Genomic DNA, 16,423 nt, shown 5'->3' with positions numbered 1-16,423 from the left:
GGAGCCTGGCGGGCTACGGTCCATAGGGTCCCCAAAAGTCAGACATGACTGAAGCAACTTAGCATTCATGCTTCTATAAATATCACTTTTTTATATGAGAGAGAAAAATAAAATCTAACTTCCTACATGTGCTGTGGTTCAAAAAAGCACACAGAATATGAAATCAAAGGATTTTACTCACCCCATGCCATTTACTGTTCTTTTTATTGTAGGCATAAAATATTTCTGAAATCACTTTGTTCCTACTGCAGTGAAGACATGGAATATCAGTATCTCCCTCATAAGCTGGTTGAGACAATTGAGTGAAATTATTGTATTCAGAACAGTGCCTGGCTTGTGAAAAGCTCAGTAAATTTTTATTGCCACCATCTTAAGCATATTGAAAGCAGACTTGGCCTTCTTTTGGTTTGACCATTACCAGGAAGTTGCATAGGGTGTAGGAGATACTCAATAAATATTTACCCACTGAATGAGATTCATACTTTCAGCATTTGTGCTCTGGACCTTACCCAGTTTGAATGAGTTATCTGACCACCAGAACTTCCTGTTCTTCTGCCTACTGTTCATGGTCCCCTGTACTTGAGCCCTAAAAATACTCCTTATACTGAAGTGGAACTCCAGTTGGCTAACCTTCCATGTACCTGAAAGGAACCGATGAAAGGAATTAAATTCCCCCCCCCCCCCCCCCCCCAGATGTTTGTTATCTCAGAATGCTGTACTGCCTTTATAGCATATGGGGTGATATATTTTAAAGATTTATTTACCTTAGGAAATGTAAGTATAAAGTATTAGGATAGCCATTTCAAAATTACAAGTGCTAAATTTTAGCCTTTTAAAAGCAATAGCTATCCCCTCACCCTGACCCCATGAAAAAGGGTGTCTGTGATTGGGAAATAGGCTGCCAAGGTTCTAATCCTTGCTCTATCATTTATTGGCTGCAAGGCTTTGGACAATTAAGGCAGTTTAACCACTCCCAGCTTCAGATTCTTCTCTTTAAAATGGGGACCAAATTAATTCAATAGTTGAGACAGAAACTGCCAAACTCCTAGAATAGTACCCAGCCCATAGTAAGCTTTCAGTGTTATTTTTAGCTACTGAAGATTATCTAGACAGTTCTCAAACTGTGGCCTCTGAACCAGCAGTATCCACATCATCTGGGAACATACTAGAAATGCAAACTCTTGGGACCGACACAGTTAGACATAATGGATGAGAAACTGCAGGTGGGGTCCAGGAGTATATTTTAACAAGCCCTCCAGTGACTCTGCAGCATGCTCTCATTTGAGACATAGACGGATTAGAATTCTACTGGGCAATCTCTTCCTTCTCAAAGAAGAAAAAAAAGAACTCATAGCAAATCCATATTATTAAAATAATTAAGATATACTAAAGACCCAAAGTTACCTGACTGCATGGCTTGATTCTTGCCATTATTGTCACTTATATGGAATTTACTGAAACTGAAGCTCTTAGTCAACTGTAACCTATCCAGGGAATGAAATGTATCAGCTAAAGTTAAATTCAGAGATAATTCTAAAACTTAAAATGTGGCCTTTTTTCAGTGTTTACCCCCGCTAAACCTTGTTTTTTTCCTATGCAAATCATAGAAACAAAGAATTTTTATAATTCTGATACCTATAATTGAGAGCCAGCAAAGACAAACACTGTTAAGTAGTCAGCAAGGAGACTGAAGGATGTTTTGGAAACCAAATTAAGCCTGAGACCAAACCAAAGCATAACATCACTGCAGCCTGAATGCAAACATGACACTGTCGGTCTAGTTTTAGTTATTTTGATTGGTAACTATTCATTTAGTTCTTTTTCATATACTGGTTGAACCAATTCTCTGAGGAAAAACGGCAAACTAAGAAGGCTATTTCAAACGTTAGAGCCAGGCGTTCTACAAGACTTGACTACACTGGGGGTAGTGTCTGTGAGCTTTGACCAATGCAACATTATCTATGTGGAAGGATCCTTAGCTAATTGGTTTCATTCTACTCCCCAAAGTTAATAAAGCCAGTCTACTAAAAAGAGTTGTTTTTACAGAAACACTCCATTATCTTCACTTTGTTAGATGTTATTCCTGTTTTGTACATAAAATAATGACCATTTTGACTTGAAAATCTTGAGCTTCTATCCATACTGACAGAAATAGCACTTTTTCACTTTAGGGAGAAGTAGTTATAAGCTAACAAAGCAACCTTTTAATTAGTACTACTAGTCTAGACTATTCTGGGGGGTCACTGAAGAAACCCTGCTTAAGAAGATGGGTTTAATTTGCTTTTGCCCTTGTATCTTAATTGTCTTCATTGCAACTTCTTTGTACGTCGGTTTCTCCACCTATGAAATGAGTACAGCCTTATCTATCCCTGGAAGAGGTGAGTCAAAAGACTTTAAGACAGGCATTGTTTGAAGGCAATATAGTTTTATTATTTTAAAATATCAATATATGTCTTGCAAAGAGCTGCTAAAAGCTATTTTTTTGGCATGTGACTTTGTTTTTTCATTAATGTATTCTGTAGATAAGGAAAATACCATCCTTAAAACTTAAATATATGCCCTGTTGTACAGAATTCAAGCGAAGACAGCTTAATATATATACACGTAAGTAATTACAGATATGTACATGTACATGGGTTAGTATACATATACATATATTTCCTAGCTCTGTTTGGTGGGAGGGTCTCAAAGCAGTGACACCCCAGTAGAAACAAGCTATCCACTGTCCAGATCTTGGTTTCTAAGTGCCACTGGAAACCATTCTTCAAAGTAACCTTTGAAAAGATGCTGATTCTAGGGCTGGGGCGGGGAATATAGAGGATGAGCCTGAAGCAACTTTCCTACTTTCTGGCCAGAAAGTATGGAGATGCTCAAAAGTTAAAAGGAGGGTGCAGGTCAAAGACATACAGAGTCAACCTGACATAATTCCCAACAGCCAAGCTGGAAGGATTTGTATATATTACCCAAAGTACAAAAGAAATAAGCATGAATCCATACTGATAAAAATAATTAAATAATAAGTGGGTGAGGGGGAGAATTTCAAGTAGTATATCTAGATATAATCCCCTATCAAAATGTGGAATGTAATCTTGCCCATCCCCCACCTACCACAGACAGGACTTGGTGACTGGTTTCCAAAGAACAGAAGCACAGGAAGGGAAAAATAGTAATTTTAGAGTGGAGAAAACTAACAGATACTACCTTAACCAAATGCCTAGAGTTAACCTAATGAGCTGGTAACAGTCAACTACCAATATGATCTGATGAGAAGAACTGGTCAACTCTTGGTTTTCTTCCTAAAAATCTATAACCCTAGTCCAAACACAAGGAAAGACTAACCCAACTTGAGGGGCATTCTACAGGACACCTGACCAGTACTTCTCAAAACTGTCAAGGTTATGAAAAACAAGGAAAGACTGAGGAGCCATCACAGACTAGAGGCTAATTAGACCTGATGACTAACTGCAGTATGGTGTCCTAGAGTGGGTCCTGGAAAAGAAAAATGCCACTAGTGGGAAAACTAGTCAAATAAAGTCTACAGTTGCATTAATAGAACCAACCAATGTTGGCTCCTTAGTTAACATTCGGGATAAAGTAGTGTATGAGAAGCCTCTATACTATCTTTGCCACTTTTTGGTAAATCTAAAATTATTCCTAGACAAGTTTTTAAAAATCTGAACATAAAAATTACTTCTACTGATATCTGTACATTTATGATCATGAATTAAATATTTTACAAAGACATTCTGACTCTGTCCTCTTGAGAAAGCCAAGGTTGCCAAGAAAATCCATGAATCTATTGTAAGTTTAAAGCTACCTGGTCAAATATTGCTGACTGGAGTTTGCTTACTTAGCCCTGAGGGACACACTTGCTTTATTTAATAGAGGACATTTGTTAGCAGAAGAGTGCCATCATCTCAGTTGGGGAAGCCATCAAGTTCTCAGCAATGACATATATTCAAAGTTCGGAAATGTGATCCTTTTTCCAAAACCTATTTTAGTTCTTCTCAGTTCTGCCTGTAATGATTTAAAAAGAACCATTTCTCCTGGTATTGTCTTTCTCCAACTTTCTAAGTGGTTTATCTTAATAACTTTGGCCAGAGGTTACCCAGAAGACATACATAGCTTGGGCTAGGGAAAGTCAACAGCCAGTGGTAAGCAAAGAATGGTAGAGGGACACAGCTGAGCTTTCCAAGGGGCTGAAGAGATTTTTTAGAGGCAGCTAAAGTTCTGGGATTTGCTCTTAAATATGAGTTAATAATTTTCAGCATAAATTGAGCTCTATAAAAGACAGTTTTTTGTATCTTGTTTTTCCATCTTTTTTGATTCCACAGTTAAAGACTTTAAAAAAAAAACAACCCAACAATATCAAGAACAATTTTGTTAAGGCCACTATTAGTAAAAGGTTTATGGTCTTTTAAAAATATCCCCAAATCTATTATGAAGAGCAAGTACTAAGGAGTAAATACCAAAGCATAATAGATTATATTGCTCTGATGTATGTTAAATGACTCATCATTTTGTCTTACTGAATCCATCTTTTCTCCAATAGGCAAAGATTATAGCAAAATATGGCATTTGTCATGAGTGGTTCATAAAATGGGAATGGCTACGCTACGCTTCTGAATTTTGTTCATGTCATCTTGTAGGCACATTATATTAATACCTAGATATCCTAGTTTTGCTTCCTAAGAGGTCCAGCAGATGGTTCCAATTTTACAAGAGAAACAGACATGCCCTTGTCCTTATATCTAGTCCCACCATTCATAGAAATGTGGCTTATTCATTATGTTTCAGTGGGTTATGGAAAAACTGTATATTATGTGTTAATTAAAAGAGCAAAAATAAAAGTCAGATCCTTCTGGGCATATATGTATATTTTAAATTTTACAGAAAACAAACATACTTCTAAGTGAAGACTTCACCATATTTCCAAATAAGATAATGTTGAACATACCTTATCATGAATTTCACATTTGACCTTATTTTTTGGTAAATACAGTTGTGAAAATTGAGTCTTACTCTTTCTTTAAAAAATTCTCCCCTTAACATGCACCGCTTTCTGTGACTGGTCAAGACAATGAGGCACACTAAGGCAGCAACGTCTGGGAAGATAACCTGCATTTGTTTCTTCAGTTTTAATGTCAAAGTAAGTTCTTAAAATAATCCTGTCACAAAAATAAGGCAACTCTAGGCTGTAAAAACATTAGCTCTTTGTCAAAGGTTACGTTCTTCTGTCCTCATCTGTTGTCACCAGTTGCCAGCATCTTCTTCAAAGATCGGTTTTTTCTTCATAGCGACACCTACATGCAGCTCGCTGGCTGTCCAAGTACGGCTTACAGCCTAAGTGTATAACGCTGTCAAACAAGAGTTCCACGGTGGTTTCACAGGCTGCAAAGTAAGAAAGTGCCATCACTGTTGGGCAACTGCAAAGCATCACTCACTCTTCACATATAATACATGTTTTGGCCCAGTGTCAGGCACAGCCTTGGTGGGCACTTAAAACTATTTTAGGTGAACGTCTTCCCAAGCTCTCGCAAACTAGTCACATAAACATATATACACAGATTTTCCATTTCAGTCTCTTCACCTGTATGTTTTTGCATGCAACTATCCAACCCAACTTTTTGTACCAGACAATGAGTCTCTCTCAGTAGCACTGATAAGTTCATCACTGTTAATTTCCCTTGTAAAATACCATTCACAGAGATGCCTGATTGTTATCTTCAGTTTGCACTTTAAGGGGTGACTTCTAGGTGCAGAAAAAAATGAAGGTTAAAAATGGAGAAATCTCAAAACATTTAATGATAAGCCAATAGCTTTTAATGGTCACACATTTCAGATGCTTAAAAGTAAATGGACCTCAGTCTCTCTCTCTGACCAATATCCAAATTTGGCTTGGGAGGGGAGACACAGGAATTGAAGGTGTTTCTCCTCTGGTGGGGATTCTTAATTTTTTGAAAGATTGTAAGAGGAGACAATAGATTTAACTTTTCTTATTCTAAGAAACCTAGAACACCCAGGTAAGATGATCTATTTTTTTTAACTTTTTTTTTTTTTAATTTTCTGGCTGCACTAGGTCTTTGTTTTTGTGCACCGGCCTTCTCTAGTTTCAGGGGGTGGGGGCTATGCTTTGGTGTGGTGCATGGGCTTTTCTCACTGCACTGATTTCTCTTGTGGCCCAGAATGGGCTCTAGGGCAAGTGGGCTTCCGCAGTTGTGGCTCGTGGGCTCTAGCTGTGGCACATGGGCTTCGTTGCTCCATGGCGTGTGGGATCTTTCCTGACCAGGGACCGAACCTGTGTCACCTGCAATGGCAGCCGGATTCTTATCCACCGCACCACCAGGACAGTCCAAGGTTATCTTAATATATTATATGTACAGAGACGTGGCACAGAGTGATTTTTAGTTATTCAAATACTTCTAGTTTCCAACATTCAGGTTAAGAAAGAAACTTTTCATTACAAATTCTTGGCATTTTCAAAGTTTCCAAAAGACTGCGCCATTAAGGAATATGACTAACTGCAGAAGTGTAAAGGTTATGATTATTAAATAGGAGATTGCAAGGAAATTGGTTTCATCATTTAACATTAGTATAGCCTTAGGTCAGAAAGCAGAAATGACATGTATCTGTGCTTCAGCTGGACAACTAGTTTACCTTAGCCAAAAGCATTTAAAGGGATTCAGAGAGAGTGAGTTCAAGCTTCACTTGGAAGAGATTTTCTCCTTCTTATTACTTCCTAGTTATTATTAATATTAGGATTTCAAAATCCAAGACACCTATGAGTCTTGGGGAATACTGGAGTAGACAGATGTATGTAACTTGGGACAAGTTAATTCTTTCTGAACCTTAGTTTCCTTCCTTTAGAAAGGAAGGAATGCCAACTAGTACTTTGGGTTTCTATGAACTTCAATGAAAACATGTCTCAAGTATCTAGCAAGGTATCTTATGGAAAGTGCTTAAAAATGGCAATTTCCTTTCCTGCCTCTTCTTATTGCCCTTCCTCTTGTTATTTCAGTGTATGGTATATTCTTTGGCTTGTCAGTGAAAAAAAAAATCTTGTTAACTACTGGTATTTGTAGAGCAATGTGTATTTCTACAAATAGTTCATTTTACCCTTATGACAACTCTATAAGATGGGTATTATCATTCTCATTCTATAAATGAGGATACTGAAACACCTAGTCATCTTTGCTGACTCTGCAATAACCATCACCATGAATATGACTACATGCTGAGCCCCGTGAGTCCACTTAGCAAATCACTGAGCCTGCAGGTGGTTTTGAGGACCTTCCCAACACAGACACATATAAAGAGACAGAGTTAAGATGCAAATCTTTGGAACTTCCTACTCCAAATCCACTGTGCTATACTGGGAACTTCACTGGATCCAGAGTTTCAAACTTCAGGCTCTGGATAATTAGGACTATACATAGGGCACAAGATCTTGGATGAATTCTTCTTTGCCTCATACCCTCCTCCCAAGGTTTCCTACCACTTCTTGCTTCCGTGACTGTAAATCATTTTAGATGACAAAATCATCTCAGGAAATTGATAGGCCTATGTCACAACAGATAAGGTAATACAGAGTGAGAGATTTCTGTTGGTAATTCTTATGCTCACACACACTCACCCCCATCGCATGAAATCAGCCTTACCCTGCACGTGCTGAGCCAGCCCCAGTGTTTTCTGCACATCTCGGCAAATCTTGGACAGGCAAGACTGAAACGCCTCATCACAGTCGTTTTTGCTTTTGCCGCAGGTCTCATAGCACCGGTCATGCTGGTTGCAGCACTTTGTCAGGGAAGGGATGCCGATGTTAAGCTGAAAGCGACATTTGGATGGAGTATTGTTGATGAAATTCAACCTTTCTCTGAAGTAGTGCATTCAAAGAGACTTAGAAATCAAAAACAATACTGTTGTATAGATAATTTTCAAAATTTGTTTCTGCCTGCAAATGTTTTTCAGGTTAAATCTCCCTCCACTACTCTCACTTGCACCCCCATGTTACTGCATCCTCCCCCTCGAAACCATGCCCCAAAGCTCCCTGTTCTGCCGTGTTAGAGTATTTGCAGTCATCTGCTGGTAGCAAACACAATTTGCAAGACATAAAACATAGTTTTAAAAACAAAAAGATAAAGCTAAGAACTTCAGAAGATTTTTGCAGGGGCTATACAAGTATGATCTTTGGCTATTCCAAAGTATTCTGTGCCTCCTCCCTCAATACAATGTTAGTGTTAGTCACTCAGTTGTATCCAACTCTCTGTGACCCCATAGACTGTAGCTCGTCAGGCTCCACTGTCCATGGGATTCTCCAGGCAAGAATACTGGAGTGGGTAGCCATGCCCTCCTCCAGGGGATCTTCTGACCCAGAGATCAAACCTGGGTCTCCTGCATTGCAGGCAGATCCTCAATACAATGTCCTTTTTACGAAATGTCACTGACAACGTCTAAGCTCCTACAACTGAATCTTTTTTTTTTCTTTTCGGTTTTTATGTTTAATCTTTAAGTGTTCACCAAACCCCTAAAGATATTATTATTCCTTTGAATTCATAGTTATCTTCAACTATTTTAAATAATTTCATATGCAAAACCTTTGTGTCCAGGAATCACTTTCATAAAACATTTTCTTCCCATAATACTGGCTCAGATTCAGCCTCCCTTATAACAAACACACAGCTATCCCACTCGGTCTAGTTTCAACACAGACAATACTACGCTTTCCTATACTTTTTTATCCTAAGTAGTATTACTTCTATACTCCAAACTTTTCAATCATATTTGTGACATAAAGGAAATATCATTGAAATGGTATGAACATCTACAGGATTAGAAAAAACAAAACATGACTTTTACATTATTTAGTTTCATTAGAACTTATTGTGTTTTAGCTATAAAAGATCACTATTATAACAAACAAAATTATTTCTGAACCTGAGAACATATTGATGGTTTATCAAGAGTGTTACAAAGACTACCAATCATAAAAACTTACAAATAAAAAATAATATTTACATGAACACCAAACAGTGGGGAGCCACATCCATTCGGTGGGGAGGGTTTATATCCATAACGTGGGAAAGGCTTAGATCCTATAAAATACAAATGTTATAAAAATTAATTTTCAAATATGTTAGAAAATACACAGTTTACAATATGCTGGGCTAGCCTTGGAAATATTTACTGTTTGATGCTGACATAAGTGAATATGTGTTTATTTGGATGAGCATTAAAAATGCTGATTTGTCTACCAAATTATTTTTACTTCTCAAGCAAAATATGTACAAGTGTACACATGTACACATAGATGGCGGTTCATAAAGTGTTCTGACAGTTTATTTGTAATCCTACACCATACGCACATATAAATCCTTATTCTGGACATCTATTTCAGAGCTTACAGGCCAGACTGGGTCCATATGTATGAAACATAAATCCAACCTATTTTCCTGCACGCTCTAATGCTTCTGTTTTTAGGTTAAAATCTACAGGGCAAGAACTGTGTCTTACCAACCTCAGTCACTGTTCCACTGCACACAAACCTCCATAACTACTGTGTGTGTTAGGTGCTCAGTCGTCTGGGACTCTTTGCGACCCCACAGACTGTAGCCTGCCAGGCCCCTCTCTCTGTCCATGGGATTTCCCAGGCAAGAATACTGGAGTGGGTTGCCAGTTCCTCCTCCAGGGGATCTTCCCAACCCAGGGACAGAACTCACATCTCCTAAATTGCAGGCCAATTCTTTACCGTTGAGACAACCTGAATTGTCTATCAACAGATGAATGGATAAAGATGTGGTACGTAAATACAATGGCATATTCCTCAGCCACAAAAAAGGATGAAATAATGCCATTTTCAGCAACATGGATGGACCTAGAGATTATTATACTAAGTGAAGTAACACAGAGAAAGACATATCACTTATATCTGAAATATAAAAGAATGGTACAAATCAATCTATTCACAAAACAGAAATACTTACAGACTTAGAAAACAAACTTATGGTTACCAAATGGAAAAGGTGTGGGGGAGGGATACACTAGGTGGTTGGGATTAACATATACATACTACAATATATAAAATAATCAACCCACACCTATTGTACAACACCGGGAACTCCACTCAATATTGTGTACTAATCTATATGGGAAAAGAATCTGAAAAAGAGTAGATATATGTACCTGTATAACTAAACATGGATGTGAGAGCTGGACCATAAAGAAGGCTGAGCACCGAAGAATTGACACTTTCGAACGGTGGTGCTAGAGAAGACTTGAGAGTCCCTTGGACTGCAAGGAGATCCAACCAGTCCATCCTAAAGGAAATCAGTCCTGAATATTCATTGGAAGGACTGATGCTGAAGTTGAAGCTCCAATACTTTGGCCACCTGATGCGAAGAGCTGACTCATTGGAAAAGACCCTGATGCTGGAAAAGACTGAAGGCGGGAGGAGAAGGGGACGACAGAGGATGAGATGGTTGGGTGGCATCACTGACTCAATGCACCTGAGTTCAAGGAAACTCATGGAGACAGTGATGGACAGAGAAGCCCGCATAAGGCAGCTCATGGGGTCGCAAAGAGCCAGACACGACTTAGCGACTGAACAACAACAGTAACTAAATCACTTTGCTATACACCTGAAACTAACACAACACTGTAAAGGAACTGTAGTCAAATATAAAATTTTTTTAAAATGTAATAAATAAAAATATGAAAAAAAGGTTAATTTGATATGGACACCAAGATTACAACTGTATTAATACTATTTTAAATGTTGTTATAAATGGTATTATAAGCTGCTGAATGTTAAAAGTACTTAGCATTTCTACTGGGTGCCAGTTTTTACTAACTGCTATGAATTAAACTATGTCTCCCTGCACCCAAATTTATATGCTGAAGCCCTAACTACCAATGCATTTGGTGACAGGTTCGTTGAGAGGTAATTATGTTTAGATGAGGTCACAAGGGTAGGGCCCTCATGATGGGACTGGTACCCTTTTAAGAAGAGGCCCCAAAGAACTTGCTTTCCTTGCACTCCCCACCCCCACCACGCATTGTCTGCAAGCCAGGAAAAGGGCCCTCACCATACAGAAGGGTTGGCTCAACCTTGTTCTCGGACTTTTTAGCCTTCAGAACTGTAAGAAATAATCTCCTGTTGTCCACATCACCCAGTCTGTGGTATTTCATTATATCAACCTGAGCAGACTAATACACAGTGCAAGCAAAAACTCAACAGCAGAAGAAACATGAGAGTCAAACCAAAAATCCATAATGTGTTGTGGTCACTGTCTCCTAAATACATGAGCAGAAATTACAAAATATAATTTCTCAGCATTTTTGTACAGAAAGCTAAGGGGAAAATGGGCTATGAATAAGAGTTTTAAAAACAAACCCAACCCATTTCGCACAGCTACACACAAACACTATTCACTGATCTCATTTTTTAACTCAACAACTGCTCTTAATCTTGATGCTTTACATTTTATCATCTGTATGGGCAGTTGAAATCTAAAGATCCACCTGGACTAAGAGAATGATAGTTCTTTTCTACGTATTTTTCTTAATTTGGTTTAAATATTTTCAACAGACCAATGTCTTTCACCTGAAAGACACTGAAGCAGATGAGAGGCATAAGGGAAGGCTATTGGGTCTCAGAAAGCTCTTACTAATGCGTTTTGTAAGCACAGTACAGAACTCTGACCTGTTTTCTCAAACACTTGGGAGTTTAAATTTCTGATTATTAATATCCAAAACGCCCTAATGCCACTTATCCCCCCTAGTACACTCACTCTCCTATTTTCTTCAATCTCCAATACTTCCTGGGTAAACGGCAACCCACCGCAGTATTCTTCCTAGGAAAATCCTATGGACAGAGGAGCCTGGTGGCCTACAGTCCATGGGGCTGAAAAAGAAATCAGACATCACTGACCGACTAAACAACAACCAACATTTTCACTCCCACCTTCTCACTCAGCGGACTACCTCTATTCCTACTTTACCGAGAAAACCAAGGAATGAGAAGAGAACTTGCACATTACCCCAACCGGTATCTGTGCACGTATCTACACCTTTGTTGCAATTAATAGAGATATGCCATCACTGCTCCTGGCCAATCTATTTATGTAGAACTCACTCACTAGAACTCACTCCTCAGAGTTCTTTCCACAGAGCAAAGATAAATAAATGCAACAAATCTGTGCCCTTTAATTCAACACCTCTTCCGCCATTAAGTCTTTTTTTTTAAGGCTCCCTTGACTTCTTTATTGCTGCTACTAAGTTGCTTCAGTCATGTCCGACTCTGTGCAACCCCATGGACAGCAGCCCACCAGGCTCCTCTGTCCCTGGGATTCTCCAGGCAAGGATACTGGAGTGGGTTGTCATTTCATTCTCCTACACATGCATGCATGCTAAGTCGCTTCAGTTGTGTCCAACTCTGTTTGACCCCATGGATAGCAGCCCACCAGGCTCCCCCGTCCCTGGGATTCTCCAGGCAAGAACACTGGAGTGGGTTGCCATTTCCTTCTCCTACACATGCATGCATGCTAAGTCACTTCAGTCGTGTCCGACTCTGTGCGACCCCATGGACAGCAGCCCCCCAGGCTCCCCCGTCCCTGGGATTCTCCAGGCAAGAACACTGGAGTGGGTTACCATGTCCTTTGTTGCTACATCCCTTAATTACCATGCTCCTCTAGTTCTGAGATTTGTCTGTTTCTATTTGGTTCTGATAAGGTCACTCACACTTCAATATATAGGAAAGGTTGAAACACTGTTCCAGAGAGACTTCTCAAGTAATAGGAATTAAAGAACAATTTCCATTATGTAAGAATCATTAATTTGGTGATTTGGAACCTATGAGTCCTATGAGCAGTACTTCTAAGTACTTAGTAAATACAACAGTACTTACTAAGACAAAAAGATTTTCACTGAAACATACCATTTCCTAAATTCTCAGGTTCATTTGTGGTTTTTAGACTGGAAACTTTGCTCTCGATAGTAAATTTAGTGAGGATGTGGAAGAGGTTTAAGTAATTGGAAAGACTGAAACAATATTTTTAATAAGAATAGTATCCATGGATCCTAGAGATAGTCACACTGAGTGAAGTTAAGTCAGATAAGGAGAATTAGACACCCCTTATAGGTGAAATCTAAAAAGAGATTATACAAATGAACTTATTTACAAAACAAACAGATTCACAGACTTAGAGAACCATATATGGTTGCTGGGGGAAAGGGTAGGGTGAAGGAATAGTTAGGGAGTTTGGGATGGTCATATACACATTGCTATGTTTAAAATGTCTAACCAACAAAGTCCTACTGTACAGCCTAGGGAACTCTGCTCAATGTTATGTGGCAGCCAGGATGGGAGGGGTTTGGGGGAGAATGGATACAGGTACATGCACGGCTGAGTCCCTTTACTGTCCACCGGAATCTATGGCAACACTGTTAATCGGCTATACTCCAATATACAAGTTAAAACAAAAAGAATAGCATCCATTTAACTTCAGAGATATTTTAAACCTAATAAAATAAACTCTAGAACCCTTGACTCATAATCAATTTATGAAGACTGATCCTTCCAACTTTTCCTATCTCAGTAAATGGCAGCTACATCTTTCCTTTGGCTCAGGCCAAAACCTACAGAGTCACCCTTGCCTGGCCCTTCAATTCTGGTGCTTTATGCGTGTTGTTCCCTCTGCCTGGATTGTTCTTTCCCCAGCTCTTCACAGCGTCACCTTCACCATTTCAGACTTCTAACGTAGGATCTCATCAGGGAGGCCGGCCCTGAACCTGTTTAAAAGAGTAAACTAACCGCCTCCCAGCACCACCACTGTTGGCTCCTTGCTGTACTATTCTGGAAGTGCTGGTCCACTTCAGACCTCCACACACTGCAGACCTGGCTTAGTTCACTTAGTCTTTAGTTTACTGTCTCTCTGCACCAGAATGTAAGCTCCAAGGACAGGGATTCTGTCAGTTTTATTTCACATTTTCCCGTCGGTTTTGTTCACTGCCAAATCTCCAGTTGGTGAAACACCTGACACAAACCAGGCACTCAAATATTTGTTTAATGAATGGGGATGACTAAGTAAAATGGTGATGTTTGTCTCCAGAAAAGCAACCCTTTAATCTTCAAGCTACTCTCTTATTCCTCCTAACAAGCTCTAAGAGAACAAAAACACCTTTCCTGATCGAACACTGGTAGTAGCATTCAGGCATACATTTAAGAAGGAATGATATTTAGCAGTTCATAGCATACAACATATAATTCATTCTTTACCTCCATTAACAGAAAACCAGAAATTATGACTACATGTTAATCATGCTTTCACGTGACAGTGTCCCTTTAAATTCACCTATGTATAGTTCAGTTTTACCACTAAAGTCACCAAGTTGCCTTTTACTTTGAGCTGCCAAACATGAAATCAACTAGGCCCCACACTTGTCCACATATATGGGAAACATGGTCTCCCAATTACTCTTAGCATTCTGAATTTGAAAAAAGAAGCCCAAGTACCTCATCTGAACTATTATAGCATTTAGGCATTCAAAAAATTCAAGGGCTTCAAAAGAAAGATCTCCGCCTGAAATACCAAGTTATCACCAACAATGACACCAAACAAGTCCTCAGATTCAAAGAGAATTCAAGTTTAAAAATATGAAAAAGTAAATCAAAAGAATAATATTAATAGCAACCAACAATGAGAAGGCAGGTCACTGACATCTAAGGAAAGAAAATTCCCGTCAAGTATTGATAGAATCGTTCTGGAAGAGTCAATCAGAACTCTTTCTCAACAAATAAAGTACACCAAAGTCTGTACAAAGGTCGCAATTTATTTTCTGTAGTTTTAAAACTTAAACCAATTCTTGAAAAAGTTATCATAAAACAGCATGACTTGAAAATTCTCCGTATGTTTTGCATAGTCAGCTAATTTAAAGGCTCTAAAATCAGTGTGTTTCACTCCATCCCTATGAAACGTATGTCACTAAGTTCTTAGGCAATCGTCACCATGCAATTGCAAAAAAAAAAAAAAAATGTAATTCAGCAGCAATGAAACAGAATGCAGAGTACTCTCAGGCGACCTCTCACAGTCTAAAAGCAGTGGTGTTGACTTGTCAGCAGGTTGCTCAATCACAAGAACGGCAAGATCCTAGCGGTGCTTACGATTTTCCAGGGCCAGAAGGACACCGACAAGGTTCGCCGGGCATCTTACACCTCCACGACCCCAGTCCCCCCAACAGCCCCGAAAGCATGGGCCCCGCAGGGCCGGGGGCCCCCTCACCGTCATTGCACTTGTACTGGCAGAGCCCGTCCTCGCCTCCCAGGAGGTCCAAGGCGGCGTTCAGGTACATGTCAATCTTGTGAACGCCGTTCCGGATGGTCTTCAGGGTGGCCCGCCAGTCGGTGGCCTGGGCTTGCTCCTGGCACCTCCCAGCTGTGGTCAGAAATAGGACGAGGAGGACGGCGAGCAGGGCCATCCGCGCAGCGCCAGGCCGCGCCCGGCCCACCCCACGGAGACCTCAGGGCGCCCTAAGCAGCGGCGCGGGTCGGGGGCTAGGCAGCGGCGGCCGGCTCCATGCCCACGCCCCCAGCCGGCCTGGGAGGCGGGGCTCGCCGCGCGCAATGAGCTCTCCCGCCGGGAAACCGTGCCGCGGCAGAGACGCCGGGCGACGCGCACGCGCGGGCCCGGGCCGGCCGCTGCGCTGTGCGCCTGCGCGGAGCGTGGTGCGTCAGAGGCGCGGGGCAGGTGGGAACGCAGCGTGGCCCCGGCTACCTCGCGGCCCACGTGGTGCCCCGGAGGCAGTACCACCTGGTGCTCGTTAGTACTACCTTAGGGATTAGTTGTACTAACTAAATACCACGCCGGGCCCCATATCCCAGACAGGCTGATTAAGTTCATCCCGGCGTCAGTGGGCATTGTTATATTTTGAAAGCTCTTCAGGTAATTGAAGGGTGTAGCGAGGTGGTGAACCTTCGTGACCTCCTCTGACTTGGGGGCGTGCAGCCCGGCCATCCCGAGCCGAGTGACAAGCTATTCAGGGTGTAGCCAACGTCGGAGAAACAAGCCCCCGGAGTCCCTTGCAGAGAGCGTTGCGAGAGGACCAGCTGGGGGCTTGAAACCGTGATTCTGCGTGATACATGGAATGAGAGTTCAGATTCGCACCTCCCGGTCTCGGGTTCTCACCGGTCTTCTTGGACTGCGGTGGCCGCGGTTGGGGGATAGGGACTGGAGCATGTTAACCCAGGCCCTGGTGGTGCCGGGCTGACAAATGTAGATGCTGGTTGAGAAATTTTAGAAGAAAATGGTTTGACAATAAAAACCATGAGTTTTCTTCCGTAATAGGGAAGAAGCCATACTGTAAACTTGAAAGCATTAAAAAAAAAAAAGCACAATTTTCCTACTGAAGATGATATGTTATAGCTTCATGG

The 16,423-nt window shown here is 40.6% G+C and overlaps 1 protein-coding gene across 1 annotated transcript; it reads right to left on the bottom strand.

The window, feature by feature from the left end:
* Positions 1-4,859: 4,859 nt before the first annotated feature.
* PLA2G12A (phospholipase A2 group XIIA) lies at positions 4,860-15,704 on the bottom strand. The gene is made up of 4 exons (XM_043871109.1): positions 15,276-15,704; positions 9,016-9,092; positions 7,659-7,824; positions 4,860-5,391 (listed from the first exon to the last, which is right to left on the bottom strand). Exons 1-4 carry the CDS (start codon positions 15,469-15,471, stop codon positions 5,273-5,275), a joined length of 558 nt encoding a protein of 185 aa, XP_043727044.1. The 5' UTR covers positions 15,472-15,704; the 3' UTR covers positions 4,860-5,272.
* Between the last annotated feature and the right edge of the window lie 719 nt (positions 15,705-16,423).

The sequence above is a fragment of the Cervus elaphus genome, chromosome 17 (genome assembly GCF_910594005.1).
Source record: "Cervus elaphus chromosome 17, mCerEla1.1, whole genome shotgun sequence".
NCBI classification, from domain to species: Eukaryota; Metazoa; Chordata; class Mammalia; order Artiodactyla; family Cervidae; genus Cervus; species Cervus elaphus.
Note: the sequence above shows the minus strand (reverse complement) of the source record. Positions and strands in the feature narration are given on the sequence as shown.